The 27,247-nt window shown below is 41.4% G+C and overlaps 8 protein-coding genes and 1 non-coding gene across 13 annotated transcripts; 5 read left to right on the forward strand and 4 right to left on the reverse strand.

The window, feature by feature from the left end:
* Positions 1-399: 399 nt before the first annotated feature.
* On the forward strand, positions 400-3,711 carry LOC145708863 (gap junction delta-2 protein-like). Its single transcript, XM_081786561.1, has 11 exons — positions 400-538; positions 1,508-1,575; positions 1,833-1,946; positions 2,017-2,079; positions 2,244-2,389; positions 2,432-2,594; positions 2,635-2,754; positions 2,797-2,971; positions 3,017-3,184; positions 3,433-3,524; positions 3,566-3,711. The coding sequence occupies exons 1-11, from the start codon at positions 421-423 to the stop codon at positions 3,680-3,682; spliced, it is 1,344 nt and encodes a 447-aa protein (XP_081642687.1). The 5' UTR covers positions 400-420; the 3' UTR covers positions 3,683-3,711.
* A 313-nt stretch (positions 3,712-4,024) lies between these two features.
* Positions 4,025-5,957, forward strand: LOC145708434 (uncharacterized). 2 transcript variants are annotated; one of them, XM_081786106.1, is made up of 7 exons: positions 4,025-4,178; positions 4,459-4,477; positions 5,194-5,277; positions 5,321-5,519; positions 5,561-5,663; positions 5,704-5,765; positions 5,807-5,957. In XM_081786106.1, the coding sequence occupies exons 1-7, from the start codon at positions 4,102-4,104 to the stop codon at positions 5,908-5,910; spliced, it is 648 nt and encodes a 215-aa protein (XP_081642232.1). In that variant the 5' UTR covers positions 4,025-4,101; the 3' UTR covers positions 5,911-5,957. The 2 variants fall into 2 exon arrangements, with proteins under 2 accessions (XP_081642232.1, XP_081642231.1); XM_081786105.1 differs by lacking the exon at positions 4,025-4,178 and having other exon boundaries at positions 4,188-4,477.
* Positions 5,958-5,964: 7 nt separating this feature from the next.
* LOC145708430 (uncharacterized) lies at positions 5,965-7,095 on the reverse strand. Its single transcript, XM_081786102.1, has 3 exons — positions 6,915-7,095; positions 6,547-6,875; positions 5,965-6,312 (listed from the first exon to the last, which is right to left on the reverse strand). The coding sequence occupies exons 1-3, from the start codon at positions 7,059-7,061 to the stop codon at positions 6,030-6,032; spliced, it is 759 nt and encodes a 252-aa protein (XP_081642228.1). The 5' UTR covers positions 7,062-7,095; the 3' UTR covers positions 5,965-6,029.
* A 12-nt stretch (positions 7,096-7,107) lies between these two features.
* Positions 7,108-7,179, reverse strand: TRNAG-UCC (transfer RNA glycine (anticodon UCC)). The gene has a single exon. It is a non-coding gene; the product is annotated as a tRNA-Gly (tRNA).
* Positions 7,180-7,190: 11 nt separating this feature from the next.
* Positions 7,191-13,001, reverse strand: LOC145708414 (high affinity cationic amino acid transporter 1-like). Of its 4 annotated transcripts, none has more exons than XM_081786083.1 (14): positions 12,873-13,001; positions 12,696-12,828; positions 11,209-11,351; positions 10,926-11,140; positions 10,654-10,880; positions 10,362-10,609; positions 9,910-10,131; positions 9,702-9,868; positions 9,465-9,637; positions 8,970-9,212; positions 8,788-8,924; positions 8,645-8,750; positions 8,503-8,603; positions 7,191-8,280 (listed from the first exon to the last, which is right to left on the reverse strand). In XM_081786083.1, exons 3-14 carry the CDS (start codon positions 11,287-11,289, stop codon positions 8,200-8,202), a joined length of 2,001 nt encoding a protein of 666 aa, XP_081642209.1. In that variant the 5' UTR covers positions 11,290-11,351; positions 12,696-12,828; positions 12,873-13,001; the 3' UTR covers positions 7,191-8,199. The 4 variants fall into 4 exon arrangements, with proteins under 4 accessions (XP_081642209.1, XP_081642207.1, XP_081642210.1 ...); XM_081786081.1 differs by having other exon boundaries at positions 7,192-8,280; positions 9,465-9,645; positions 9,710-9,868; XM_081786084.1 differs by having other exon boundaries at positions 7,192-8,280; positions 9,465-9,645; positions 9,710-9,868; positions 9,910-10,065; positions 10,338-10,609.
* Positions 12,265-17,620, forward strand: LOC145708864 (cytosolic Fe-S cluster assembly factor narfl-like). Its single transcript, XM_081786562.1, is given in 15 exon segments — positions 12,265-12,407; positions 12,471-12,497; positions 12,584-12,643; positions 12,714-12,770; positions 12,893-12,992; positions 13,077-13,098; positions 13,200-13,476; positions 13,680-13,724; positions 13,727-13,771; positions 13,897-14,131; positions 14,374-14,427; positions 15,107-15,212; positions 15,292-15,335; positions 15,629-15,726; positions 16,464-17,620. Coding segments are annotated over 15 exon segments (1,413 nt in total). The 5' UTR covers positions 12,265-12,304; the 3' UTR covers positions 16,604-17,620.
* A 26-nt stretch (positions 17,621-17,646) lies between these two features.
* On the forward strand, positions 17,647-18,739 carry LOC145708439 (myosin light polypeptide 6-like). The gene is made up of 4 exons (XM_081786112.1): positions 17,647-17,868; positions 17,915-18,012; positions 18,058-18,211; positions 18,257-18,739. The coding sequence occupies exons 1-4, from the start codon at positions 17,694-17,696 to the stop codon at positions 18,283-18,285; spliced, it is 456 nt and encodes a 151-aa protein (XP_081642238.1). The 5' UTR covers positions 17,647-17,693; the 3' UTR covers positions 18,286-18,739.
* A 16-nt stretch (positions 18,740-18,755) lies between these two features.
* Positions 18,756-23,740, forward strand: LOC145708413 (solute carrier family 12 member 8-like). Its single transcript, XM_081786080.1, has 8 exons — positions 18,756-18,976; positions 19,022-19,823; positions 19,868-19,976; positions 20,020-20,288; positions 20,331-20,478; positions 20,523-20,710; positions 20,755-21,007; positions 23,169-23,740. Exons 1-8 carry the CDS (start codon positions 18,833-18,835, stop codon positions 23,290-23,292), a joined length of 2,037 nt encoding a protein of 678 aa, XP_081642206.1. The 5' UTR covers positions 18,756-18,832; the 3' UTR covers positions 23,293-23,740.
* LOC145706713 (liver carboxylesterase B-1-like) lies at positions 21,446-23,023 on the reverse strand. The gene is made up of 5 exons (XM_081784146.1): positions 22,880-23,023; positions 22,500-22,676; positions 22,235-22,468; positions 21,850-22,189; positions 21,446-21,808 (listed from the first exon to the last, which is right to left on the reverse strand). The coding sequence occupies exons 1-5, from the start codon at positions 23,021-23,023 to the stop codon at positions 21,525-21,527; spliced, it is 1,179 nt and encodes a 392-aa protein (XP_081640272.1). The 3' UTR covers positions 21,446-21,524.
* Positions 23,741-27,247: the final 3,507 nt, after the last annotated feature.

The raw sequence follows: 27,247 nt of genomic DNA on the forward strand, positions 1-27,247 counted from the left end.
CTTCATTGGATTGATTTTCTATTATAACAGAAACTTCAAGGTAGTTGCTTTGTCCAAACAGATAATCGAGATTGATTAGCAGTATGAGAACTGATATTATATTGCTGATATAGCTGAGCATAGAATTTGTCCGTTCTTTTTCTCGTGTGGCGCCCTGTGCGCTGCACGACGCGCCGCTAGGTGCCCTCTGATTTTCCATTCTCGCTCGTTTCGAAAGAAGGGAACATCTTCGGGAAAATCCGATCAGCTTTTTACTACAGATTTATTCTAATTTTACTCGAGAAAATACAACTCAAAAGAGATTGGACAAACCACAGTTTCGCCACGACAAACTTCTGGGAAACATAGAGGAAACCATTGAGATCCAGCGGAACACGCCGAGGGCCTCATCGGGCACGCCCAAAGGGCTGATAAAGAAGAATGTCTTGGCATTTTCTAGAGAGATGGCTCGAACGAGCGAATCAGCACTCGACGCTGATAGGAAAGTTTTGGATAACTTACCTCATTGTCTGCAGAATGGTTATCATCGGTTCTATAGGTAAAAATCCAATCAACCGAGATCCTTTTTTATCTTAAAAGCGGCCCTAATTATCTTCATAAACCCTCCTTCGCTTCGTCACGCAATCAATTTTTTCTAAGAGTATAGATTGAAGCAATGATCACTTAGGGTGGCCTGTACAAATGAAGATGAGGCTTTGAAATATTTTAAATTATGAGCAAAGGAATTGTTATTATTCGTTTTTGGCAGTGTGTAATATTGCGATCGATAATTTATTCGCGTGATTTGGCACAGAATAATGGACAGTGTTTTTGATGCTCGAGGAGCATGTTATAAAGCTAATTGGAGAAAAATCCTATTTCAGAGTAAGTCCGTTTTGACGTTGATAGGGTTACCTGGTGCTCATCTCAAAAGCTCGTGGACGAGTTACAGTAAGCTGCCCTATCTACAGACAGTGCCGGCCCTTACTGCCCATCCCGATAATCATAAATATTACAATGCAATGTGGCAGCTCTTCTTCTCTACCAGTACAGTGAAATATACAGTTCTATCATGAATTTGTAGATTTATCTTACTAGTGACGTTTTTAATAAAAGAAAAACTTTAAACAATGCTACATATTTATGACCAATTGAAATTTCAAATAACACCCGAATGGCTAATTTACTAATGGCTATCAAAAGAAATTTTGGAAATCAAGGAAGAGAAAAAGATGATTGAGGCTCTTTTTTTTCCACAGAAGTAACATATTAACATGATCGAGAAAAAAACTGTATTTGACAAGCATGATAAAGATAAAAGTCTTCTAAATAATTGAGAGAATTTAGATGAGAATCAATACTGATATTTGGCATTGTATTATGGACGCGTGAGCTTATTGCTCCTGCTAGCGAGGTGTTTTATTTATGATTTTGCGCGTTGACATTTGAAAAAACAGAAAGTCAAGGAGATTTTTATCGATAAAATCTGCTATATTATTTATTTGTTGTGTTATATTATAAATTTTAGGAGACCGAGTTTACGCCGATGAACAGTCAGAATTTCGCTGCAATACCCAGCAACCTGGGTGTGTTCAGGTAATGCTAACGTATGGGCTTTCTGACGAAAAGAGGCTTATTGAAAATTGAGCATATTCCAAATTTACTTGCTTGTAACGGGTTATTAATGAATTAATGGATTCTGATCAGTGGCATCTCAGATTTGAAAATGGAGAAGCTCCAAATTGATTTTATCATTCATTAACAGACAATTAATATTCTCCATCATCGTGTCTAGAGAACCTAATGATCCATTTTAATATTTTGTTCAAGTTATTTTATTGAGGAATATTTAGGTCTGCTACAACAAGTTCGCGCCAATTTCACATGTACGATTCTGGGGCTTTCAGCTCATGTGCGTGACGATGCCGTCTGTTGGCTTCATCGTCTATTCTGGTCATAAGGCGAAAGTGAGTGAGAAAGTTAAAATCGTTGCTCCTCAAGATGGGAGAAGATTCAGTTGATAACTGCTCAATTCAGGAAAAAATGCGCGTCGAACAATCAAAAAAGCAAGAAGCAAAGGCACAACTGATTGCAGAAAAGGTAAATTATTGTCGAGAATAAATAAAGTAAAAGCATTAAACTCGTTTATCCCTGGTGATTTCGAGTCCCTATGGGATGATGACCTACCCTTTTCTTTCGGTGTCAAGGGCACGGAATTGATTGCGCATTCTTATTCAATGCGATGTCTTATGCTCTAAATTTAGAAATCCGAAAGGGCAGTGTCTACCTCAGGGAGCGTGCTACCTGCGGGTCAAAAGCCAACTACAAACATGAAAGAAGCGCAAACGCAAACTCATCGCCAAACGGATGATGACTCCGATTCGTCGGGGAACAAGAACTACCACAGCAGGTACGAAAATTGTCATTTTCCCTGGATTCAGACAACATTCAGAAGATCGAGACATCATAGAAGTCGAGACAATACCAATGGACATCATACAAGCAGAAAGCACCAAAAGTCCCCACCTCAATATGAAAAAGAAGTGGAATATGACATGCCCCCTCCACCAATGCTCCAAACTGGCAAAGGATCTGATCTTCAAAACCAAGATCAGGTATGCCTCGAAAATCCAAAATTATTAATGATGGAAACAGCCTGTCGTGCAGGCATTGCTCGATTCTTCAAAAGTGACGAAAGAAAACAAAGAAGAGTCCAAGAAAAAATGCGGCATAATGGTCGGAAAGTCCGTCTCGCAGCATTTTCATCTCTACATGGTTAGCACTTATTTTTGAAAAGGAAATGACTTTCGATCGCAGGCCAACGTATTCTTCCGTTTGGCTTCCGAAGCAACTTTCGGGATTCTTCAATTGTGGCTCTTTGGATATAAAGTGAAGGAGCTTTTCAAATGTCAGGGCTTTCCCTGCCCTCACGTCGTCGACTGTTTCATTTCTCGACCAGCAGAAAAAACTATTTTTCTCAATTTCATGCTAGGTACATTCTGAATACAAAACGGAAAATATTATATTTGTTTCTCAGGATTTACGATATTTTGCGTCATTTTAAATTTGATGGAGTTCAAGTACCTCTGCTATCTCTTCTTTAAAGCGAGAGTCAAGCTCACTGCCAAAAGAAGCCATCCTATACTGCCAAAACCTTCCTCCTTCCGAAACTTTCCTGCCTACGAGCCACTAGGAAAACCGCTAGGTGAGTCTGCAGTGTGAGAAAACTCAAAGCCTGTTGATGATTTGTTTGGACAAGTTATTCCTGATCATATAGCGGCTGTCAGAATGATAAGTTGTTCCCTTGGTCTGCTTTAGAACATGTCATTGACATGAGTATTCCAATTAGCAAGTCAGTTGTGGGGTGTCCGTTTTATTGTGCCCTTGGGGGTGTGCGTTCTCACCAGCATCACAATTTGCGTTGTCCTTGCCCCATCACTTCGCATATTTTAGGGTTTGACATGCCTGAGCCCCGCCCGCCAAATCAATCGCCCAAAGGACAAAATCAATTAGGCCTTGCACCTCCTCCTCCTATGCATCCACAGGTAATCGCAGTCAAATATAGCTGAAGTAATGATTTTGATAGAGCTACGTTGACGTCGATGCGGCGGCGTCGACATTTGGAAACGGACACTTCGCTACTTCTGCCGGCGAAGTGGAGAAGCGCGAGAGCCGTTGGAATCTCCCGAAAAAGAAGTCGTAGAATATTCTTATTTATAGACAAATGCCGACCCTTCCCCGTCTTAAACTTTGCACACATATGACAGCATAATATGTATAGATTATTGATATTTTACTGAGAACACTTTTAAATAGAATACAGTTTGAAAATCTTAACATTCTTGCTGGGAACTCATAGGAGCTCAATTAGCATCTTCCCTGGCGGAAAATATGGCGGCAAGTGACTTCCTGGGCGATTGTTCAAATACTAGTTTGAAAGAGTATATTTACCTTCTGTTAATTCACCATTTTTTCGCAAAGTCAGAACTTTAGCAAAAGCTGTGCAAATGCCCTTGACCGCAAACTAGCAGCAATGATGCTAGCTTCGAAATAGGAACGAGAAAAAGACCAAAAGAAAGATAGATTGATACATAATAGAGACGAAAGAGCAAGATTACAGTGATGGTAACCTGGGAAGATGAACACGATCAAGATTTACCAAGAAAAACGCTGAAAGATTATTATGTGACTGGGAAAAGGTTCAACATTATTTTGAATCTCATCGTAGCGCAATTAGAATTCCTTATCGTTTCGTTAATGAAGCTTTTTCAAATAAAAACAAAAACTGAGAAAGTACTGTACTAGCCATTGTGTATTAGACGAGAATAATTCTGATGGCGAAGCGGATGCGATAGAGATAGTAAATACACTCGTTCTGTTTAAGTACCAGAACTAGATGACGGTCTCTAGAGAAATGACATTTGCTAACATAGTGTTAGATGTTTACTTGAATTTAGTTGAAACTCAGAAAAGTATAAGTTCGTCGTTTATATACAAGGTAAGATTATTGACGGTTATCTACTTTCCTATTGAAAGTGCAACGATTAAACAATTACTTTAGCTACCATAATCGAATTTATCAAAATTTTCACTTTCAGTAATATATATACCTCGGTATCTCCGAACTCAAAAGACAAATATGTTCACTTGAAAACTTCAACCTTATTATTCGCAGGCTAGTTACATTAGAATATTTCATTTTTCTTGCTCAACATGAAGATTTTTCCTGATTCAACAAAAGTTTTAATTACTACTAGAAATTTATATTTGGAGTCGAGATTCTTTCAAATATAGAAGGAAAGGTCTTTGACTGGGCTTAGTTGGCAGATCCTCGAATAGGCTATCACTCAATTAGTACACAAATCCTTCAGCAATTATCAGACTTGGAATTATCGTTCTGTGTCGCGAGCAAATCGTCCTTACGCAAACAGATCTTTGCAAAGTCCTAAGCTTCCCAAATACACTGGCCCGCTTCCTTGGCGACATGGAATAGCATCGTCGGAAAACATTCCGTACACACGCTTCTGTGTTTGTTGAAAAGACGCTTTTGACGGTCCGAACAAAGAAAGTTTGGCTAAGTCTGATAAGTATTTACTGTAAAGCACTTTGGATCAAAAGCCACTTTTGTCAAAAACTGCTGTGGATCGGAGACGCACTTCCCTTTTCAAAAATAATAAAAAACGCTAAACAAGACCTTATTATTCGATGGTTCAGAGATCAACAACAACTCCTTGGTTCTCCTCGAGATACACCTTCAACAAAGATGCTGCAACTTTCACGCTGCCAATAAATTTAGAGGTAGAGAAGCCCGATTATTTCAAAGCACAAACGTAGCTCTTAGGCTCTGCGGGGTCTGACGCCCCTTGAGTACATCACGGACTATCTGAAAATCGTTCCTCGTCGTCAGCGTCTTTACAAGAAACTCTGGGACCTTCGAATATCAAAACATCGACGATCAAAGAGAAAAGACGAGGATGACTTCGACCCCGATAGACTCAATCTTGAGGAACTGGCAGCCGCGTTCTTTGACTTTTGGAGAGGTGCAACTATTTTAAACGTATTTTTCACCCTTTACTGGCAGGCGCTGTGTCGGCAGATAGTTTCACGAGAATGGGCGAGACCCTCAATTTCCAAGGATTGGAAGAATTTGACGAGAAGCAATTTTACAGCGTGACTGCATTCTGGTAACATCATTTTTCCCCATCAAATCAGCATTTTCATTAGCGAACGCTTCATGGCAAACGAAGACAAGAAGAAAGGACTGCAATTCAAAAAGACGGTGAAAGGTAGGCGACAAGGAGAAAAACAAGAACTCTAAAAATTCAAGACCAAGAACGAGCCGACTTCAGTAGTTTCGGAAAATTCGAAAGATTTAAAATCTCCAAAGAAATGTTTTGCCTGTTCTCCTGCGTCAAGCAATTTAACTCTTAGTGCATTTAAATTTTGAAATCGAAAGATTTTCCAGAGTAATAAACAAACTTTCATTCAACATAATAAAATTTATTCAATTACGTTCGGCAGCTCTTTAGCGGCAGTAGCTGGGGACAGATTTAATTCTGCGCCGCTCTATTGTTGTAAACTTGGCTCTTCTCTCGTTCTCGCACTTTCTCGGCATTCAGCTGATCGAGCTGACTCTTGCAGTGCATTCGGGCTCGTGCTACGTCGTTCTCCGTAAGGACCTCTTCCGCGCGCTGCTCGATGCTCTTTATTCCCGAGCGGAAGATCTTCTCCCAATTGTAGACAGTCTTCGCCCGCGCACCGAACTCCCAGGTCAGCACCCGTTGATTGTCATTTTCAATCATTGTTTGGGTGCTCAAGTCTTTCTTTGTCATGCTTTAAAATCAAATTAATGACCATGAGGAGGTGAGTGTTAAGGTTTGCGCCCTTGTCTCGGCATTCTGTGTAGAAACCTGAGTCAGGTTTCCATCACAATCTATTTATAACCTGTGGCGAAACGGTTAAAAAAACAACCCTACGCGGCTTTTTACAAATTTTAAAGCTCTTTCAGGCCCCTGACTCAGGTTTCTACACTGGTTGCCCAGCCAAGCTGCAAGTATCGTAACTTACGCGACCCGTTTGATTAAGTTGCTTTTCTCGAGCATACTTATGAGCTGTTTGGCACTCTTGCCGCCATGGAGGCTATCTGGTTTGTCCCATTCGATCTTCAGCTTCTCGATGAAGATTTTCTTCATCTCGGGCTCGGTTAATTTCCCTTTTCGGAAGAACATCACATGCATGAGCATGGTAGCGATGTGATCGAGCGAGGAAAAGTTATTTTCGGGCTTTTCTTCGGGCGAAAGAACCTTTTCTTCGACGAACACCGCCATTTCTTGCTGGTCACGAGGGAGAATGAGCTGGAGTCCTGGAGAGAAATGCAGGTCCATTCCGAACATTTGCTAAAAAACGCTAAAGATCATATTGACAGAAGAAGACACCTTGAATTGAGGAGCCATCTCCTTGAAATCTTTCACGCTCATTCCAGCGAGTTTGGCGATATCACCTGGTTGCTTTCCGGCATTCTTGCCGTTTATGATCACTTGGATCATCTGTTTGAGACGCTCCCGCCGTTCGTCTCGGTTCATTCTTGATCTAAATCACTCTCTGACGGCTGAGATAATGCAAAAAGATTGCGATGGCCGGGAATCGAACCCGGATCTAATGCTTGGAAGGCATCAATGCTGACCATTACACCACCAACGCTTGGGATAAATGCGAAAAGACGGGCGTTATTTGGTTGCAATAAATTTATTAAGAGTTTCATTTAAAGCATCGCAAAAAAAAGAAATGATGAAGTGTTGGAGATTCACAATATATAAACTTATAGAGGTCCATCAGTAACGAAGAAAAGGATAACAGGAGTTGTTTTGAAAATAGGTCTAAGATCTAGTTCCACTAGAAATGAAACAAAGGGCAGATTTTGAAGCCATCACGGATTTGTGTGAGTGAGGACACTTTTGTTGAACTTCTGTTAAAGAGAACTTGAGGAGGCGTCTTTTCATAAGCACCGGTAAAAGACGTTATTTTAAATAAAAATTATAAAAAGCTTGCGTAGGATTGAAGACCTGAGAAAGAGAAACGAGCCGGGTTTTGTGGAGGCTCTAGTTTTTTTTTAATGAAAATTGTTTAGAAGTAAAAGAGGAGAGTACCGCAACCAAGTAACAGCACTAAACACCTTTGATTATCTAGTACAGAATTTTTCGCGGGTTTAGATAGCGGGATAGACTTCAAATGAGCATTCTCAAGATGTCTATCGAGTTCAGAAACTCGTCAGGTATCAAAAGAAAGTTTTTTTGAAAAAGCCAAGAAACTAAAAATTGCGAGTCAAGAAAAATTGGCAATTTTTTTTTGTCGAAATGGTTTGATATCATATACCCGTGTTAAAATTAATTCTTATTTTTTTATCTTTGAAAATTTTTAAACAAAAAAAAGGAAACAGCAAAAGATATGGAAGTTTGATTTGAGGCGTGGTGGTATACGATAGGATTTAGTTAAGAAAGCTCTTGAGAATTAGAACACCCTAGTTAAAATTTTTAAAGAATCGAAATTATGAATATTGCAAAGACTAGCGTTTTGGTGTTTGTGTAAAGGGACCTATGTGGACCACCTATAGTTGGATCTATATTGTGTGTAGGAGAACCATTCCGCGCAGATTGTCGTTATGCCATTTATGCCAGCCGGTAAAATATCTTCATGGTCGAACTTTTTTCCCATAAAGATAGTTTAGTGTTTTTCCGATTCAGAGGAGACCAAGACCGCTTCCGTTCGATTTTCTTTCGCCACGCCGTTTCCATTGACCAGAGCCTAAAAATTTAGTGAATATCTGTGAACTTTCTTTAGCGAAGGTCAGTCCTAGCATGCTTTTATGTGTATTATCTGCATGTAGTTCAAATAGACTAAATCGACTTTGCTTTTTTTATCGAGAAGAGTCGATATTTTTCAATAAGTAAGGATAAGTTTGTACCCTTGAATGTCTGAATTCTTTTCCCTGAAGACGATAGATGATAGTTATATAAACATGCATACCATTTGCTCTTGAGATTTTCCATTGGAAATTCCATGCTTCTTGTAGTCTGGATTCTCAGAAGAGTGTTTCCATCCGTACCCGAAGTATATCGCGTATCCGGCTAAAAGAAAGATATTTCCCGAGTTTTAGTCCTTTCTCTACCTGCAAGCCAGAAGGTGAGCTTGACCCAGATCGTCCATCGCAAGAACACCATCAGATAGACATTGACAAGGATGTTTACAACAGGGATGAATGGGATGAGAGGTACCTTAAAAATGACCATCTTGATATAAGAGCAACAATACCTTGAAGTTGAGAACGGCCTCCGACTCCGGTTGGCGCCAGATAAAAATGCTGAATACGATAATTAAAACGCCGAAAACGAGCATTCCCTTCGTCCACTCGAACTTTGAGCACACTGAGAAGAGGATCGAAAAGATAGCTGAATGCGGCTTTAGAAAGGATGTTCAGCATTTGCACTCATTACCAATAAAAGAGGTGGAGTACGACACAGCCTGTGCGGACAATTCGGTGGGAGTGCCATATCGAGGCGAGAAAAAATCCTTGATGGCAAAAGTCTCCGCAGAAGTATCAATTACTGGATCAGCGGATGTGTCCAATCTGTAGCGAAGTACCATGACCGACGTAGCGACAAGAGTGTAAGCCATAAGGGTTCCAATCGACATGAAATCAACCAGTTCTTCGAGATCGAAGACGAGCGCAAGTACAGCTAAAGAACCAAATGAACAAATAGAAACAGAATATTCATTCAAGTGAAGTTTGCAAATTTTTATGTCTTTCGTACTATGGATCAAAGTGGAAAGCTATTCACTAGCTTCAGCGAATTACTTTTCATCAATCAATTGGAGGGCCGATTAGCCTTTGAGAAATAATCACGAAATAAATACCTTGCATAATTTGCGCGCACTAGACTTTCTTCTGCATTGGACAAATTAAGAGAAAATAAATCAAGCTAGCTTACCGGCGAGGGCACCAGAAACAGCAGTAGCGATAATGGGCGTTTTGGTTTTTTCAGAAACTTCGGCGAGTTTTCGGAATAGAATTCCGTCTTCGGCCATGGCGTAAATGACGCGCGGCATGGGAAACATTGCGCCGAGCAGAGACGTAGTCAGCGCACAGGTGGCACCGATACCAGTCAAATACTGGTTCACAGGGTCACAACGCATTCTGTGTGTCAACATTTCTTGGAGGAGAAGAGACCCTTTCCTTGGCCCAGGGCATTCCATTACGAGCAAAGGCAGCGGGCAATGGCGCTTCTTTGTCCAAGAAGAAATAAGGCACCATCAAAGTCAAGCTAGCGGAGACACCAAGGTACGCAACGCAGCATACAATCAAGGAAAGAACAATGGAATAGGGAATATCTCGCTGAATCGGAAATGAGCAACTCTAACTGCTACCTAAATTACCTGAGGGTTGATAGCTTCTTCGCCAGTGGTAGCGATGGCATCGAAGCCAACGAAAGCGTAGAAACAGGTGGCAGTGCCAGCGATGACGCCTGAAAAGCCGTATGGAAGGAAACCACCACTTCCGGGCCATTCGCCTTCTTCTGGATCACGGGCTGTCTGATCAACGTTAAACGATATGTTCCCTTGAGAGTAATTCTCTAAGATGCTCATTCCATTCGATTTCTGTTAGTGGGATTTTTCACGCGTTAGTTTGAAAATAAATTTAATTTTTGCGGATCTCACAACACTTGTGCATGAATTCGAAACTCGCAAGAAAACTCGGAAAGGGAAAAATTATTGGACAATCCAAAATTTCATGAAATCACTCCTTAGAAATTCTGGTAAAAGAAAAAGACACTCGATTGAAAATGCACTCAAGCTAGTTCTACCGATTGCGGATTAAAAGTCCCATCCTCCCAGAATACATGGTTGGTGTGGTTGATGTCGCGGCAAGAAACAGTGGACGTCGAGATATTGTCGGAAAACTGATGTTCCACCAAGTAGTTAACTTCGGTCTGGTTGAGCGTCCAGTTTTCGAAAAAGGGTCTATCACCACCGACGAATAATCCGGCGAAAGTGACGAACACGATCACGACGATGTTGACCATTGTGAAAAGCTTGTTGATAAAGGCGACTTCTTCGACTCCATAAGCGAGGAGACCTGGGATTTGGTTTTTGCGCAAGGCAGAGGGATGGATTACTTACAGCAGAGGAGGATGATGATCACAGCAGCGAATATGTCAGGATAAGATTCGGTGAAGGAACTGCTGAAGTGGGGCATGTACTGCACAGTGAAGGAGCGAATTTGGCATCCTATCAGCGCGTCCAAATTCGTACTCCACGCTTTTGCCACAGACGCTGTCCCAACAACGTACGAGAGCACGAGATTCCATCCGATGGTCAACGCGCAGAACTCGCCCATTGTCACGTAGCTGAGGCGATCGAAATTAGATATATTCATTCTTAGCATTGCATACCTATAGATATAGCCGGAACCTGCCTTTGGGACTCGCGCGCCGAACTCGGCGTAGCACATTCCAGAGAGGATGGAAGAGAAGGCTGCGATTATAAAGGAGAGGATAACGGCCGGGCCAGAGGCTTCTCGGCCGACTTGTCCAGAAAGGACGTAGACCCCAGCTCCGAGGGTCGAGCCGACTCCGATCGAGGTGAGATCAAGGAGTCCCAGCGTTCTCTTTTCATGTGTTCAGCAAGATTTACCCTTTTAGAAAAAGAAACGCTAGAATTATTGTTGAGCCGGACCTTGAGCTTGGTCTCGGTCTTCTCCTCGTCAGAGAAGACCTTTCTACGCGTCATTGCGTTGAGTACATCTGTCAGTGGCATTGTCGATGTAGTTTAATATTTTTGCGTCCGTCGATGTGGTCAGCTTGTCTCGAGACAGTTCTCTAAAAAAGTGAAGGATTAGATAGCTGGTTGCCGCAATTTATACGAGAAAAAAATAGTATGGGAGTAAAGGAGCATCACCGATAAGTAGCGCCGCAGGCGGGCTAACGACGTCATTCGCCAAAAGCCTGTAATTGACGCAACGATAGTTCAGTTCACAAATTCCTTGTCCGTGAAAATAAAAACGGTCTCTTTCGTAAACCTAGTTTAGTAAATTATGAGAAGGTGCGGGAGTAAATTTCTAAATAGATCCAAATTAACGGAAGCGGAAATACTATATCTTCATTAATTCAGGACGCGATTTTCACGTGGTACTGTATTTCTTCCATAAAAGGGGGGACTCTGTTTTAACATGAGAATCTCTTTTTTAGGTGACAATTAGTCGCTGACATGCGCTAGAGAAAAAATACCTTGACTTGACATTTTTGCCAACAACGCCCTGTCCTCTCAGACTTAAACGCTTTAGCTACTGGGAGAATACTCTGTTGTTACTTGTTAATGATGATAGTAATTACTAATGACGGGTATTAAGTATTTAATTAATAATGAGTTTTGAAAATATGAATTCGGATAAATTAAAAGAAGGAATTACGCGAAAATGAATTAGGAAATGGAAGATTTGTTGAATGTCTCTCCTGAATTCAATAAAATAGGGATGGAAAAATAGGCGTGTTCTGTTAACTCAGCGAAAATTAAAAATTGGTCTCGAGCGTGGGCAAAAACGTTCTGGCGCGCGCTGATGACTCAGAGAAATACGAAAAAGATCCTTTTCTGAAGAGCAGATCCTGCTTTCTTCTCTTTTCGGCATCTCTTTCCCCACTTTCCTGAGTCGGGTTTAGTCTTTATGAAAGTTGAAGCAATTATTGATTGAAATTTGTTTCATTATTCAAGCATGATGAAATGTTTCCGAAGAAAATAACGATTTTTTTCTTCTTCAGAAAAAGATTCATTTGAAATGGCATTTTCGGGGACCGTGAGAATCGGCGACCTGGACGATTTTATCGGCCCCGGGCTCGAATGCACCAAACCGGTCGATATTCAAAAGCCGAAACGAGGCCAGGAAAAAGTTCAGTGATTTTAAAATCGCAGTTGTTAAAATGAAGCGAATCTGAACTTGGGCAAGGTCGGCCGTGTAAAAAGAAATAAAGGTACCTTCAAAAATCGCCAATTTTAATTGATAAAAACTGATAAGATTCGGCGAGGGATCTAGAATAATGACTAACTTGGGGTTTAGATGGCAGCTACGCCGACTCGTCGGGTAAGAAGCTCGAAAAGGCGAAAATAACACTGGCAGGTAAATCATGGCGTTTATAATGCGCTGGTAGGAGTGCCTTGGCTGGACTCACCTTTTATAATTGCCCTAGACTGTCTTGCTTGTTCTGGTTGCGTCACCTCTGCCGAGACAGTTTTGATCACCGCCCAGTCTGGGGTTCAGCGCCTCTTTCTCTTTTATACTTAGTCGCGTTTCGTGAAGTTAGCCTTGGAATATTTTAAATTCTCGCATGTTGGCGATCATGTCTGACCTGTAGCTTGAGCCCCGATTAGTCACTGGATGAGTTCTACTCTGTTTTGCGCAAGAAATCGTCGAAAGTTGTCGTCACGCTATCCCCTCAGTCGCGCAGTTCACTCGCTCAACGGTTTAGGCACACGGGGTGAAAAAAACCTTTATTCACCGTTAGGGGCGTTGCCCAACAACATTAACACGCAAAGCTCATCCCCCACGAAAGCGTGGATGAACTTACCATTTTGAGGAAAGGCTCTCATTTGAGAAGAGTGACCTAGTAAGGTGGCTGCTAACACTGTGACCGTCTTGACAGTCAAATCCGTTTGAAATTCATTCTGAGCCAGACAGAGGACTAAGAGCGGTTCTGCATAAACTGGGCGTGTGGAAGACGCGCGATTTGACTCCCTTCCGCGACGTGGCTCTAGAAGAGGTCAAGAATGAATTTCTCGCACGCCTCAACAGCCAAGCTCAAGCGGCCAAGGGTCCACTGCTTTGCTCCGCCTGTCCTGGTTTCGTCTGCTACGCCGAAAAGACGCAAGGAGATCTGCTCGTTCCGCAACTCTCAAAAGTACGCAGCCCACAGGAAAGGATGAAAACATTGCAAATAGCTGTCAATTGCACAAGTTTGCGATCGCAGTTGAGAATCCCTGGGAAAGCAAATTTCCGGCATGAGTCTGAAGCGATCGCTGCCAGACGAAGGAGCTTGTGAAAATCGCGAGTTAAGAATCTATCTGCGATTTTGATTAATTGAAAGGTGCTTCTTGGGAAGCTAGAACCTTTCTTTATCGCTTTCGAATGCGCGTGGAAGTATTTCGCATTTTCGCAGCCAAAGATAAAGACATTTACCACGTCACTGTGATGCCATGTTTCGACAAAAGCTCGAAGCGGCCAGACAGGAATTCCAAATCGAGAGCAATGGCCGGGTTGTTAAGGATGTAGGAACGGGACTTCGCCATTTATTTCTTTAGACTTGGCTCAGCAACCTGTGTAGAAAACCTGAGTATCTGAATGATGATTAATAAGAGGGAAATCACCTTGACAAGACTGCGTTCTGGCCACAACCGAGATCGAAAAATTGCTAGTCGACAATCTCGAAGAGGACGATCTGGAAACCGTCGTGGCTTCTTTCGAGCACGAGGACAACGACGGAGATGTTATTTACTCCCATCGTGGCGGAGGCTCTGGAGGATATCTCGACTACATCTATCGAAGCGCAGCGGAATCTCTCTTCGGAAAGGATCGCGAATCATTTTTTATTTCCAGTTGTCAAATCTACTAGTAGACGGATCAAACGACGCTTCCTGACAATGCTAGTGACAGGTTTAATTAATACCGCCATTTTGTTAATTTATGAGTGCTTTTCTGATCTTCGAAAAGGCCAAAAACCGACGGGAGAATTGACTTTCACCAAAGTCAGAAATAACAAAGATTTTCTTGAAACGACGCTAGAGATCGATGGCGAAGTTAAACTCAGGAAATGTTACGTTAAAATTCAAGAATATTTTTATTTTCGAAAATAGTTTATTTACACTTCAGAACATGGCTGTTGATTTCGAGTCCTTTGGTTTTACCCGGCATTTTTTCCGGGCAACCCGCAGATTTTTCTGCGGGTTACTCGCGCGGAGACCCGTGCGAGTAGATCGAGTAAATGGGTAAAGGATAATCGCGAGCTACTCGCGAAAATTTCGCCTAGAAAAAAGAAAATTCGCTCGTATGATTGGCTCGAGAAAAAGGGTTGCGGGTAATCACGAGCTACTCGGCGGAAAGGAGAAAACAAGTAGAGCGGGTAGCCCGTGAAAAAGAGTCTCCGTGCGAGAAACCCGCTGAAAAATCTGCGGGTTGTCCGGAAAAAATGCCGGGTAAAACCAAAGGACTCGAAATCAACAGCCATGCTTCAGAAATTGAAATAACAATGACACTGTTTTTTTTATGTTTCCGACAACTGGGGAGTCTATGTTCTCCGACCAGAGAAGTCGCAGAGAGTCCCCCAGGGTACCAAAATGTAGCTAAGGGTCTGATCTGTGGCGTAGGGACACTGAGCAAATGTCAATGTCACGTGATCTTTGACAAATGACGTCATCAACCCGAATATACCCGATTTCGCCAATTTTAACCTCATATTGGGAGTCTATGTTCTCGGAGTACAATCATCGTACAGCGTCTCAAAGGGGCTCAAATGAGAGCTAAAGCTCTATTCTGTGGCGTAGGGGGGTTAAGATAATCTCAAGATATACTCATCCCTTTTTTACGGAGGGTCGAAAATGGCGTCGGAAACATAAAAAAAACAGTGTCAATGGAGAGATTCGCAAAGGCGTACGGTTTCCGAAGCATACAGAATCTAGTGACGCGACTGAAAACAAAGGGACTCGAGTTGAAGCGAACTTAAAAGCCTCTGAAAGAAAAGTGAGACAAGAAAGACACGCGCTCAACTCATTGATAAGCGAGGAAATGCCTACGACTATATTGAAGTAATGGCCTGTCCGGAAAGGCTTTGATTTTGTCACTTTTTAAAATCTGCGATTTGGACGTTAAATTTTTAAATTTTAGTTTGAAAGTAGCGCCGCGAGGCTGATTTTCAACATTGTCAATGTTGGTTTTTTTATTGCTCACAAAAAGCGCGTCTGTCAAAGAGAAAGATGCGTGGTTGAGTTAACATTATAAATCGCCACGACGACAACGTTTTCTTCTCATCTTTTGGATATTTCAATGATTCTGACAGAGATGGATCAGAGAGAAGACCGGAATTGAAATTATTGAACCCAAAGCCTAAAAACAGTCCGGCTGCTTGAATGGCGGAGCTCAAATTCGTTACGATGATCGAGAAACAAACGAGTCAATCTTGACCCGGATGACGGATGATTACAACGCCTTAGGTCCGGTGAATAGATAAAACAAAGCTCAATCATCCTCGGGATTAGAGCCTTAGTTGCGAGCACTAAATATTCATCGTTTTTTATTTTCGAAAAGTACGTATTTTAAGAAAGAGAAAACGCTTCTGAAGTCGCCACTTACTTTTTTCTCGCTGGGAATGACCTTGGAATTCCAATATGCAAATACGTTAATTAGAGTACTGCAGATGCCTTTTTAATAGTAAATTTCAAAGTACGCAAATATTTGTCCGCAGCGTTCACCACGGGCGCGTCTTGCCAGCCGTAGCACCGCCTTGCGAATAGCTCAGAGATGGATGAAGAGATAAAAAACCACAAGTGCGTTATGAAGTTTTCATTACGCTCATTTCAACTTTTCCGATAGTTTGCGATCTAGTTTTTTTATAAATATGGTAAAGTCTTTTATTTAGTGTTCATTCCCGACAAACTGACTGGGCTCAACAACCTGAGCAGAAAACCTGAGAGAGGGTTCTGAAAGCCGCGTTTTGAAATGAAGCCGGAATTAAAAAATAGATTGAAATAATTATTAGATGGCATTTATTAAAACTCCTTTTGAACCCTGTGTCAAGTTTTCTACTCAGGTTGTCGAGCGCAACTTATTGATTTTTTTGGGACAAGAGGTATATTAGGTTCCAAAATATTTTCTTTTTCCGATTTAATCAAGAATAGTTTCTCATTGATCTGTGAAAAAAATGAACTATCTCGTCACCGGCATGGCATAGAAAACTATCAGCCGCTGACGTGCGAAAAATTCAGCCCACTTTTCGCACAGTTAAAACGCGACATCGACAAACAGTCCCTCTACACAAGTTTCAGGGCTATTCAGAAAGAAGAGACGAACGCCTTGACGATCAAGTGGTGATTTTCTATTTTTAGAGGAGCGAGAGATTATTTTGGAATAAGATGCTGGATGTTCATTTTGATAGATACAGATTTGCCAACTGAGCTAATATTTAATTTCGGTCTACTAATTCCCATCCGTTTCTTCGAGCTATCTCTCTATTTTTCATTGAATAAGTTCTATGTTCTTAAGGATATAGCCTTGAATATTGAACTTTCGTAGCGCCGAATCCCTGTTACGAATTTATACATTTTCAAAGAAACCCTACCTAAAATCCAGCGTAGATTTCGAAAAAACCCTTATTTTTAGTACTTTCTATGGTGTTTGTACCTAAAAATCGACTTCAAAATAAAACAGACCGTCGTTCTCTGAAAATTTCCATTAAAAAGGTAAATCTGGATTGATGATATGAAAGATTGAAGCCTTATCTACAATCTAGCGGTGGATTTTGTAAAAATATTGAAGATTACGGCTTCTAGGAACTGGTTTTTGATTGTACTTCGAAAAGGAGAGTTGCGCGCGCAGCCAATGAGAGCGAGGGGAAAATCTCACTCAGCCATCGCTCATCCTATTTTACACGAGAAATTTTGTCGACAGGTTGGACGAAATCTTACTGAGATTCTCCCCTCGCTCTGATTGGCAGCGCGCGCCACTCTCCATTTCGAAGTACAATCAAAAACCAGTTCCTAGAAGCCGTAATCTTCAATATTTTTACAAAATCCACCGCTAGATTGGAGATAAGGCTTCAATCTTTCATATCATCAATCCAGATTTACCTTTTTAATGGAAATTTTCAGAGAACGACGGTCTGTTTTATTTTGAAGTCGATTTTTAGGTACAAACACCATAGAAAGTACTAAAAATAAGGGTTTTTTCGAAATCTACGCTGGATTTTAGGTAGGGTTTCTTTGAAAATGTATAAATTCGTAACAGGGATTCGGCGCTACGAAAGTTCAATATTCAAGGCTATATCTTTAATCACTTGAGACGTGTTCTAGCTTGATTACATAACCCTGACTTTGACTACAATCAATCGAAACAGTTCCATTTCAATCCTCGGCCGACATTTCACAAAACTTACTTTTGGTCCTTTTTAGATTGATTTTAAATAATGGCCGACTTCACTGAAGACCAGATCCAGGATTTCCGTGAAGCCTTCCAGCTCTTCGACCGCTCTGGGGACGAGCGAATCAAGCTCAGCCAGGCAGGAGATGTCTTCAGAGCTCTCGGACAGAATCCCACTAATGCCGAAGTGATGAAAGTGCTCAACAACCCAAAAGCCGAAGGTACTACCTATCCTTTATTTTTCTCTCCATTTAACTCTTGCGATAGACATGAATGTAAAAACGCTAACCTTTGACGAGTTCCTACCAATGCTCGCCACTATCACGAGAAATCAGGACCCCGGCAGCTACGAAGATTTTGTCGAGGTGAGAATAAGTTTTCGGTTAATTCAAATTAAATTCTCAATTTAGGGCTTGCGCGTTTTCGACAAGGAGGGCAACGGAACTGTGAACGCTGCCGAGCTCCGCCACGTGTTGACGACCTTGGGCGAAAAGCTTTCCGAAGACGAAGTTGAGCAGCTCCTGACTGGCCACGAAGACAACAACGGACAGATCAACTATGAAGGCAGGTCTTTATTTTTCGATGTTATCATTAATTCTTTTTCTTTAGATTTTATCAAAATCATCCTCCAAGTCTAAGGCGACCTCTTCTTTGCATTTCACTTCTTTAATTTCGAACGATAGCCAACAACAGAAGCCTTTCCTAGATTCTTGTTCTCAACTTCTTCTGCACCAGACAACCCCAAACTAATTTCTATCGCTCTCCAACTTTTCAGATCGACCAAAACTATGATTATTTTCCTTTTTTCTTTCCACAACACATCCGACACACCAACAAACGAAAAAAATGAACCATGTCCGTTACTGTCACGAACTGTAAATATAGTGATGAAAAGCATGATCTCTCAATTCTTGAAATTTTAATTTTTACTTTATTATTATTCTAGCCGCTTTATTTAACCAAAACACATGATTTTTCATCATCCTCGCAAAATTTGAAAACGATTTTGTCCAAATTATCGATTCTATATTCGCTCAACTTTTAACCAAACGCAGGAAGCATTTATTAAATGTAATTTTTCGCATTCTTTGACTCATTATTTATTCTATTTTCTTGTTAAGATTCAAGTCCTAAAATGAGTGGTAGAAAGTAAAGGAACGCGCGCTAGAATCGCCCAAAACTAAAATGATGCAAGCTACAGCTGACAATCAGAATGAGCTTTACTACGCAGAGCAGGCGTCGAACTTGGAGAATCGTCCGTGGTGGGATGTTCCAAGCTATCTCACGGGTCCGATCAAATTTGGAGCTTGGGATGGCGTTTTTGTATCCGTAAGTAGAAAATTCTTCTTGAGCGAAAATAGTCAATCGTAAAAGATTATGCTGAACATCTTTGGCGCATTGCTCTTTCTGCAAGGAGGATTCATCGTTGGCGTCGGCGGTGTGAGTTGTGCGCTTGTAATCGTCTTCCTTCTCATTTGGATCGGAATGGCGGCTGGAGCGGCTGCAATTGGGATTTGTGAGCGCACCGACGTGGCAAACGGTGGTCTCTACAAACTATTGAGCCGTGTGCTTGGAGCTAAACAGGGAGCAGCTGTTGGAATCGTCTTTGCCTTTGGTCTTACTGTTACGGCTTCCTTGTACGCCTCTGCTTTCGCCACCGCTGTCCTCGGTGTTTTCGAGAAGGACAAGAATCAATGGGCAGTTACTGGCTTGGCAATTGGCGCTTTGATTATTCTTCTTTTGATCAATCTCGCTGGCGTGAAGTGGGTCATTCGCTCTCAGATTCTCTTCTTCATCATCATCATTGCCGCAACAATCGACTTTCTCGTCGGCCCTGCCGTCAAAAACGACGTACAACAACAAGAACAGGGCTTTTGGGGCTTCCAAAATAGCACTATCATCTCGGATAATATGAAACCAGAGTGGAAAATCATGATCAAGGGAACAAATGAAACTGCTCTCAAAATTCCAGGCTACGTCAATATCCACGAGTTCTTTGGACTACTGGGCATCTTTTTCCCGTCTATCTGCGGTGTTTTCGCTGGCGTAAACATGGCTGGAGATTTGAAGTCTCCTTCCAAAGATATTCCAAAGGGGACAATCGCCTCTATTCTTGTTACTGGTATCCTTTACATTATCTTTATTATTTACTTTGGAGCGACTTGCACTAGAGAAGGTACTTTACTTTTTCAATACTTCAACTGACTTCTATTCCTTTAGCGCTCGTCTCGAATCAAATGATAGGTGGTCTCATTTCTGCTTCGAAGCTTCTGTTTAATATTGGTATTTATATTTCTTCCATTTCTGGCGTCGCCACTTGCACATATGGGTACGGAAAAGTAGTTGATGAAAGTTTATCGTTCTATTTCAAGAGCACCAAGGCTGATCCGTTCCATCGCCGAAGATGGCTCGATCAAGGGACTCGAGTACTTCGAAGTAACTTGGGGCGCTTCTAAAGTGCCAGTGCGCGCGATTCTGCTCGTCGGCCTAATCGCCATTATCTTCCTGCTCGCTGGCGATATCAACACTATTGCGCCTATCATCGCTAATGCATTCCTTCTCGTCTACGGCGTAACCTGCTACGCTAACTTCTGTTTATCAAAAGCTTATCATGAGCGGAAACGAAGAGAGAAACTCCAAGGTACTTATTAACATTGTCGAAAGTGTTAATACTCTTTGCAAGCACCCGCTCCTTCTGGATCAAACAACCTGCCATCAGAAGGGATGTATGGCCAGGATCTTCGAGATACGACGCGTGATTTTCAAATTATGTCCCAGAATCGAAGAGGAACTACATTAAATGATCATATAGAAGATAGCTTCGCGATCGGGTAAAAACTACTTTCTTCCCTCGATTTTTACTTTTTCAATAAAGGTCATCCTTACCGCCAGCGGTCGAGAATCCTTCTTTCAACGCAGACATTTTCGTGCGTCAAGCGGACGACATTGACGAATCACCCGATGCAGCGATAGTCGACAATGATGTACTCGAGCATTCTCCCGTGGAGAGAGAGGAAATACGTTCACAACCTCAATCTTGGTACAAATTTCTGTGTACTCCAAGTAAGAGCCTACTTATTACTGCTATTGAAATAAGTTTCTTCCAGCACATTCATTAGTTGCTGCCATTTTCAATACGATTCTTATGTTTTTGGTTCATTGGGTGTATGCATTGATCAATTTTGCGATCCTCGGCATTCTGGTTTACTACATTCACGTCACAGCTCCTGGACTTTCACCGGGCCTTGCTGGCGGATTCTCCTTCCTTGACTGGCTCAAGAGTAAATGGAGAGGCATATTCTCCCCTAGCAAAAACCAAGAGCAATTTTTGGTCATCGCGCCTCCATCGATGAGTGCCACGTAAGTCGTCACTAGTAAAAATTTATTGTGTTTTTTCAATAGTCAGAAGTATTAAATTTTGCTATTCGCTTCTTGAAAACCTCCCGGAACAGCGCTGTTTTCCCTTCGTATTTTTGATTGTCGATTTTTCGCATTCGCGGCTGATTTGTGTAAATTCTACGTCGAGATAATTATTTAATGGCGTTGGGTTATTCCTTACGCAACGTCATCAAACCACTTCGTGAACTGATTGCAAACGGGTTCTCTACCACTCGCGAATTCGCTCCAGTCCCGTATAACAGCTCGCGAGAGTTTCTTATCAAGCTCAGTTGGCTTGATTCCTTGGCCAGGTTTGTCTCCCAGAACCCATCCAAACAAGTATGGTAGGTCATCCGCGTGGTCCGACTCACACCATTTCGGCTTGATTTGACAGTTTCCTTTGTGTTCATCTTTACTTAGAATATAAATGTTGTTGCGTCAAATTTATTACGTTATGAATATCGAGTGTTGGCTTTAACTCATTAGAATCATTTCTATCTTATCCTGAATGAAACCAAATTGGAGTCACATCGAATTCAAAAGTAAAAGTGCTCGCATCTTGGGCAGTCATGAATACTCCCGAACCGATTAGCCAGTCCCCGTACCATCTTCCAAATGTCTTTTGCCAGATTGTTTCGCCACTCTCATCAGTTTCTTTGTACAAGTCACTGATACGGTCTAAGAGATCCTCATCGCAGTCGATTTCCCACACTTCAATCTGACCCTTCACCATTTTTCGGAAAATTTCTTCTGACATTTCTCCATTTTTGAAACCAGGAAATCCTTTGAACTTTTTATTTCTAATTTATAACACAAAAACTTACGATGCGTGAGCAAATACTCCCCTTCAGACTTTATCCTGCCATAGTAAAGAGGCATTTTGATTTCATTCTTGAAATCGTAAAAATCTTTGAGAACTATCTCATCGTCAACGACAATCAGAAATCTATTTCCTCTTGTACCCAGCATGTACTTATTTTCAAAGTCGATGAGTTCCTTGGTTGTCATTTTTAGAAGCGCATCTTTGAGCTCTTCTTCTGAGCTAAGGGACAGTTCTTTGCAATATTTGTCGACAGCTAGTTTTCGATTAGACGGAGTTTGAGGACACCACGTAGAGAGAAGACTTCCACTTTGAACGATTGCTCGGTGGAATAAGCCTTTTTTCTAATTTTACTTTTAGAAGTTGTTATCAAGACACATTTATTTCACCTGAAAAGGTGATCGAATCAAAGCATCACAGGAAAAAGCCCCCGCGGACTCTCCGAAAATCGTGACTCTATTCGGATCGCCATTAAAATTGTGAATGTTCCTTTGGACCCATTCAAGCGCAAAGACCTGATCGTATAATCCAAAATTGCCCATGATTTTTCGCCATCTTTGAAGCTGAAGAAGCCCATCACACCTAAAATTTTTTGAATAATTGAAAACGGCTGAAATCGTTTCCTAAACGGTACTGAATGACAACCAAAACCACGTTTCCCATTTTAGGCAGATTTGTATTTCCTGGATACTCAGCTGGGCCTCCATTAAGTAGCGATCCCCCATGGATATAAACCATAACAGGGAGCTGTTCATCTTCTGTCTTGACTGGAGGAACGTAAATATCGAGCAACAGCTTGTTTTCATCGGAAAACTTGAGATCTTCAAAGTTCTGAATCTTCGGAATCAAATCAAAAGTCACAAACGTTGTATCTTTTTAGTTTTTAAGCTACAGTGGTGTGAGGAGTTTCCGCATCTTTTACCCGCTCTTTAGGGGTGCGGAAAGTTCTCACACAACTGTATGATTTCTTCAAGCAAACGCATGTCTGTCAAAAACAATCCTTGGGGATAACTGTAGCTAGCATAGTAACAAACCAACGGTTCTTCCCATTCATCGTATGCTTCTGGCCGGTGGAATCGCTTTATCCGAGCGAAGGGAATTCCCAAGTACTCTTCTACACAAGTTTCTTTGTTTTCTCGGCCGATGACGGCACCGTTTTCCGTCCAACGAAGCGGCATTACGATTTTTTTTTCTGACTAAGAGCGAAAGGACTCTGTTTGAAGCTATTCAAATATTTACTTGAACGCTTATATTGCCTATTGGCGCTCTGAAATTCACGATTGACTATTTTAGTCATTGTTGTTTTCATTAACACTAATTTAGCGGAAATGTGCAAACAGTCAACAACTACGGGCGAGACTACGACGATAGACCTAACTTCCATCAAGTCACTGACATCTCTACCGAAGCAGCCGTCCACGAAAATACGCAAGTGGTCTATGCATAACGTTAGCACTAGAACCGTCCTTCGAAATTTATAAATATCTGTATTGTTATTTTTTATATTGTTACTACTTTTTCAAATTCAATAACTTTCCTTTCTGTTTTATCTCGCCATTCTTTGTGTACATTTAAAAAAGTTCTTTCTTTCTCTTTCCAGCACTTTGTCTTTTTAATTCTAACATTTCAAGTTTAAATAATGTAATATACAGTTGCCTTCTGATTACTTTTTGATTCGCTCCGAATACTGTTCCTTCAAAACAAATACTTCTACCAAATATTGCCAAAAAGTTCGTTACTACTGCATGTATGAAAAATTCTGATTCCAGTCGAGTTCTTCGACCCTCCAGGAAAACTCGACGCATCTTTCTGTTAATATTTTGTTCACCCAATTGAAACTTCTTCAAGTGAAACTTCAACAAGACAGCAAACATCAATAAACAACAGAAACATTATTTTTTCGTATTCCACTTTATTCAGCTAGAAGGCGATTCAGGCATTATGAACTTTCAGCTGATACTGATACTATTAAAATTGAAGATCTTTCATAAACAAAGTACTCATCAAGATCGAGACAGTTTGAAAGAGTGACGACTTTTAATTTCTTGTTTTTGCATTCGTCTAAAAATTGATTCCAGGTGTCTTCATTTCGCATCGTTGCTTAGGATTTTATTGTTCATAAACAAGGCTATCCTCGAGTGGCTACCTGCTAGAATAATTTTTATTTCGGGCTTGTAATCTACGCATAGGCGAAGTAATGTTGTGAGGTCAGCAAACAACGCTGGCAAAAAGAATATATCTGCACCGCAAACGACATCGGTCTCGTCCAGCATTGCCTTCAACTCTTTCTGATCGTAAGAACACCAGTCGAGCTCCTTGACGGCTTTCCTTGATTCCAAAATGAGATTCGACCTTGGTCACTATGAGAAATCTTTTGAATCAGTCCCTAGCGTCAATCCAGGCAGAAAACGCATCGCCGCCTTTGCATTCATCTCCGCAACCGAGAGCACTTCACTGTGAACATCCGTTAAGAAAACAGTCTTTTGAGAACTTTCTCCGAGTCGTAGAAGCGCGGCTGTAAATATTCCTCCTACTCCTGTTCCACAGCCAAGCTCAAGAAAATTGCGTTCACCAAAGATTGCTCTCCCTGACTCCGAATTCGCGAACTCGGCGAGGCACCAGGCGGCGGGCCACGAGCAAAGACCCGTTGTGCCAGATTGGAGAAGCAAGCTTCGCGAACTAAAGAAAGGAAGCACTTTTCCTTCGGGAAGATGGTAATAGCGACAGCCGAACTGGCTTTCGGCCGGCAGCCTTGACTCGTTGAACGCGTCGTAGAGAACTGAAGAGACTTCCACGCCCTTTTCTTCCATCCATGTTATCAGCTTCTTTAGCAAGCGCGTGGTCCCGTGAATGTCCAAAGTTAGATCCTCCAGGAAGTACTTTTCTAACAGTTTTTCTTGGTTTCGACTGTCCTCCAAAAATCTTCGATCTTAGGGCTCTCTAGAATCGAGGAAAGACGTGTCACGGGCCAGCCTTCCTTTTATTGGGATAGTTTTTACAAAATTGCTCGTAATAACGCAGATTATACTCGAGAGAGAAACTTAGCTAATTTTAAGAATGATGAATAAATTCCGTTTTGTTAGAGTTCTTATTTCCCGTTTCCTCGAAGCATCGGATAATCTCGCCCATGCCAGCAAAATTCTGACTTTCTCAGATTTCAAATTTCGCGCCCTTCTGAGCTGCTCATCTGATTGCGCACCGTCCGCGCTCGCTGATTGGCTGCCCCACGCCCACATCTACACGTCACGCTACTCCTTTCATTTGCACTTGACTCATTAGTTGCAAATTCCTCGACACGAATTTCCCTTTTCGCACCTTTTGACATTGACCCACGGAGAATCTGTCCCTAAACAAAGAGAAACCTCATTTTCTGTCTATTTTCTTCGTTGGAGGCCGCTCGAAAGATGGATTTCAAGAGAAACTGCCTTACGTGTCAACATTTAATTATTTTATTTCCGACCTATCTTACATGAAAAAATTTCAGAATGTATCAACGCGACAGGAACCGCAGTTAAATGTCGAATACGATGTTTTTCTGCGATTTTTGCAATCGAAGGCGGGCTTTTGCCCAGGCTGCGTCAATGCGAATTCGAATGTGACTCGGATGAGCCGACGAAAACGATCCAAGAGTGGATGAAAATCCTTCGCCAACTACTGGCGACAATGATGGTCTTGGTATGTGAACCCGCATGCTCACATCCACGACCATCAGTAATCGTAAAACCCGACTTATCACCAGATTTATGAGAATCTCTCACAAGTCAATCTCTCAGAATCTCTCAGAAGTTGTTATCAAGACACATTTATTTCACCTGAAAAGGTGATCGAATCAAAGCATCACAGGAAAAAGCCCCCGCGGACTCTCCGAAAATCGTGACTCTATTCGGATCGCCATTAAAATTGTGAATGTTCCTTTGGACCCATTCAAGCGCAAAGACCTGATCGTATAATCCAAAATTGCCCATGATTTTTCGCCATCTTTGAAGCTGAAGAAGCCCATCACACCTAAAATTTTTTGAATAATTGAAAACGGCTGAAATCGTTTCCTAAACGGTACTGAATGACAACCAAAACCACGTTTCCCATTTTAGGCAGATTTGTATTTCCTGGATACTCAGCTGGGCCTCCATTAAGTAGCGATCCCCCATGGATATAAACCATAACAGGGAGCTGTTCATCTTCTGTCTTGACTGGAGGAACGTAAATATCGAGCAACAGCTTGTTTTCATCGGAAAACTTGAGATCTTCAAAGTTCTGAATCTTCGGAATCAAATCAAAAGTCACAAACGTTGTATCTTTTTAGTTTTTAAGCTACAGTGGTGTGAGGAGTTTCCGCATCTTTTACCCGCTCTTTAGGGGTGCGGAAAGTTCTCACACAACTGTATGATTTCTTCAAGCAAACGCATGTCTGTCAAAAACAATCCTTGGGGATAACTGTAGCTAGCATAGTAACAAACCAACGGTTCTTCCCATTCATCGTATGCTTCTGGCCGGTGGAATCGCTTTATCCGAGCGAAGGGAATTCCCAAGTACTCTTCTACACAAGTTTCTTTGTTTTCTCGGCCGATGACGGCACCGTTTTCCGTCCAACGAAGCGGCATTACGATTTTTTTTTCTGACTAAGAGCGAAAGGACTCTGTTTGAAGCTATTCAAATATTTACTTGAACGCTTATATTGCCTATTGGCGCTCTGAAATTCACGATTGACTATTTTAGTCATTGTTGTTTTCATTAACACTAATTTAGCGGAAATGTGCAAACAGTCAACAACTACGGGCGAGACTACGACGATAGACCTAACTTCCATCAAGTCACTGACATCTCTACCGAAGCAGCCGTCCACGAAAATACGCAAGTGGTCTATGCATAACGTTAGCACTAGAACCGTCCTTCGAAATTTATAAATATCTGTATTGTTATTTTTTATATTGTTACTACTTTTTCAAATTCAATAACTTTCCTTTCTGTTTTATCTCGCCATTCTTTGTGTACATTTAAAAAGTTCTTTCTTTCTCTTTCCAGCACTTTGTCTTTTTAATTCTAACATTTCAAGTTTAAATAATGTAATATACAGTTGCCTTCTGATTACTTTTTGATTCGCTCCGAATACTGTTCCTTCAAAACAAATACTTCTACCAAATATTGCCAAAAAGTTCGTTACTACTGCATGTATGAAAAATTCTGATTCCAGTCGAGTTCTTCGACCCTCCAGGAAAACTCGACGCATCTTTCTGTTAATATTTTGTTCACCCAATTGAAACTTCTTCAAGTGAAACTTCAACAAGACAGCAAACATCAATAAACAACAGAAACATTATTTTTTCGTATTCCACTTTATTCAGCTAGAAGGCGATTCAGGCATTATGAACTTTCAGCTGATACTGATACTATTAAAATTGAAG

This window comes from Oikopleura dioica, chromosome XSR, assembly GCF_907165135.1.
Source record: "Oikopleura dioica chromosome XSR, OKI2018_I68_1.0, whole genome shotgun sequence".
In the NCBI taxonomy this organism is placed as follows: domain Eukaryota; kingdom Metazoa; phylum Chordata; class Appendicularia; order Copelata; family Oikopleuridae; genus Oikopleura; species Oikopleura dioica.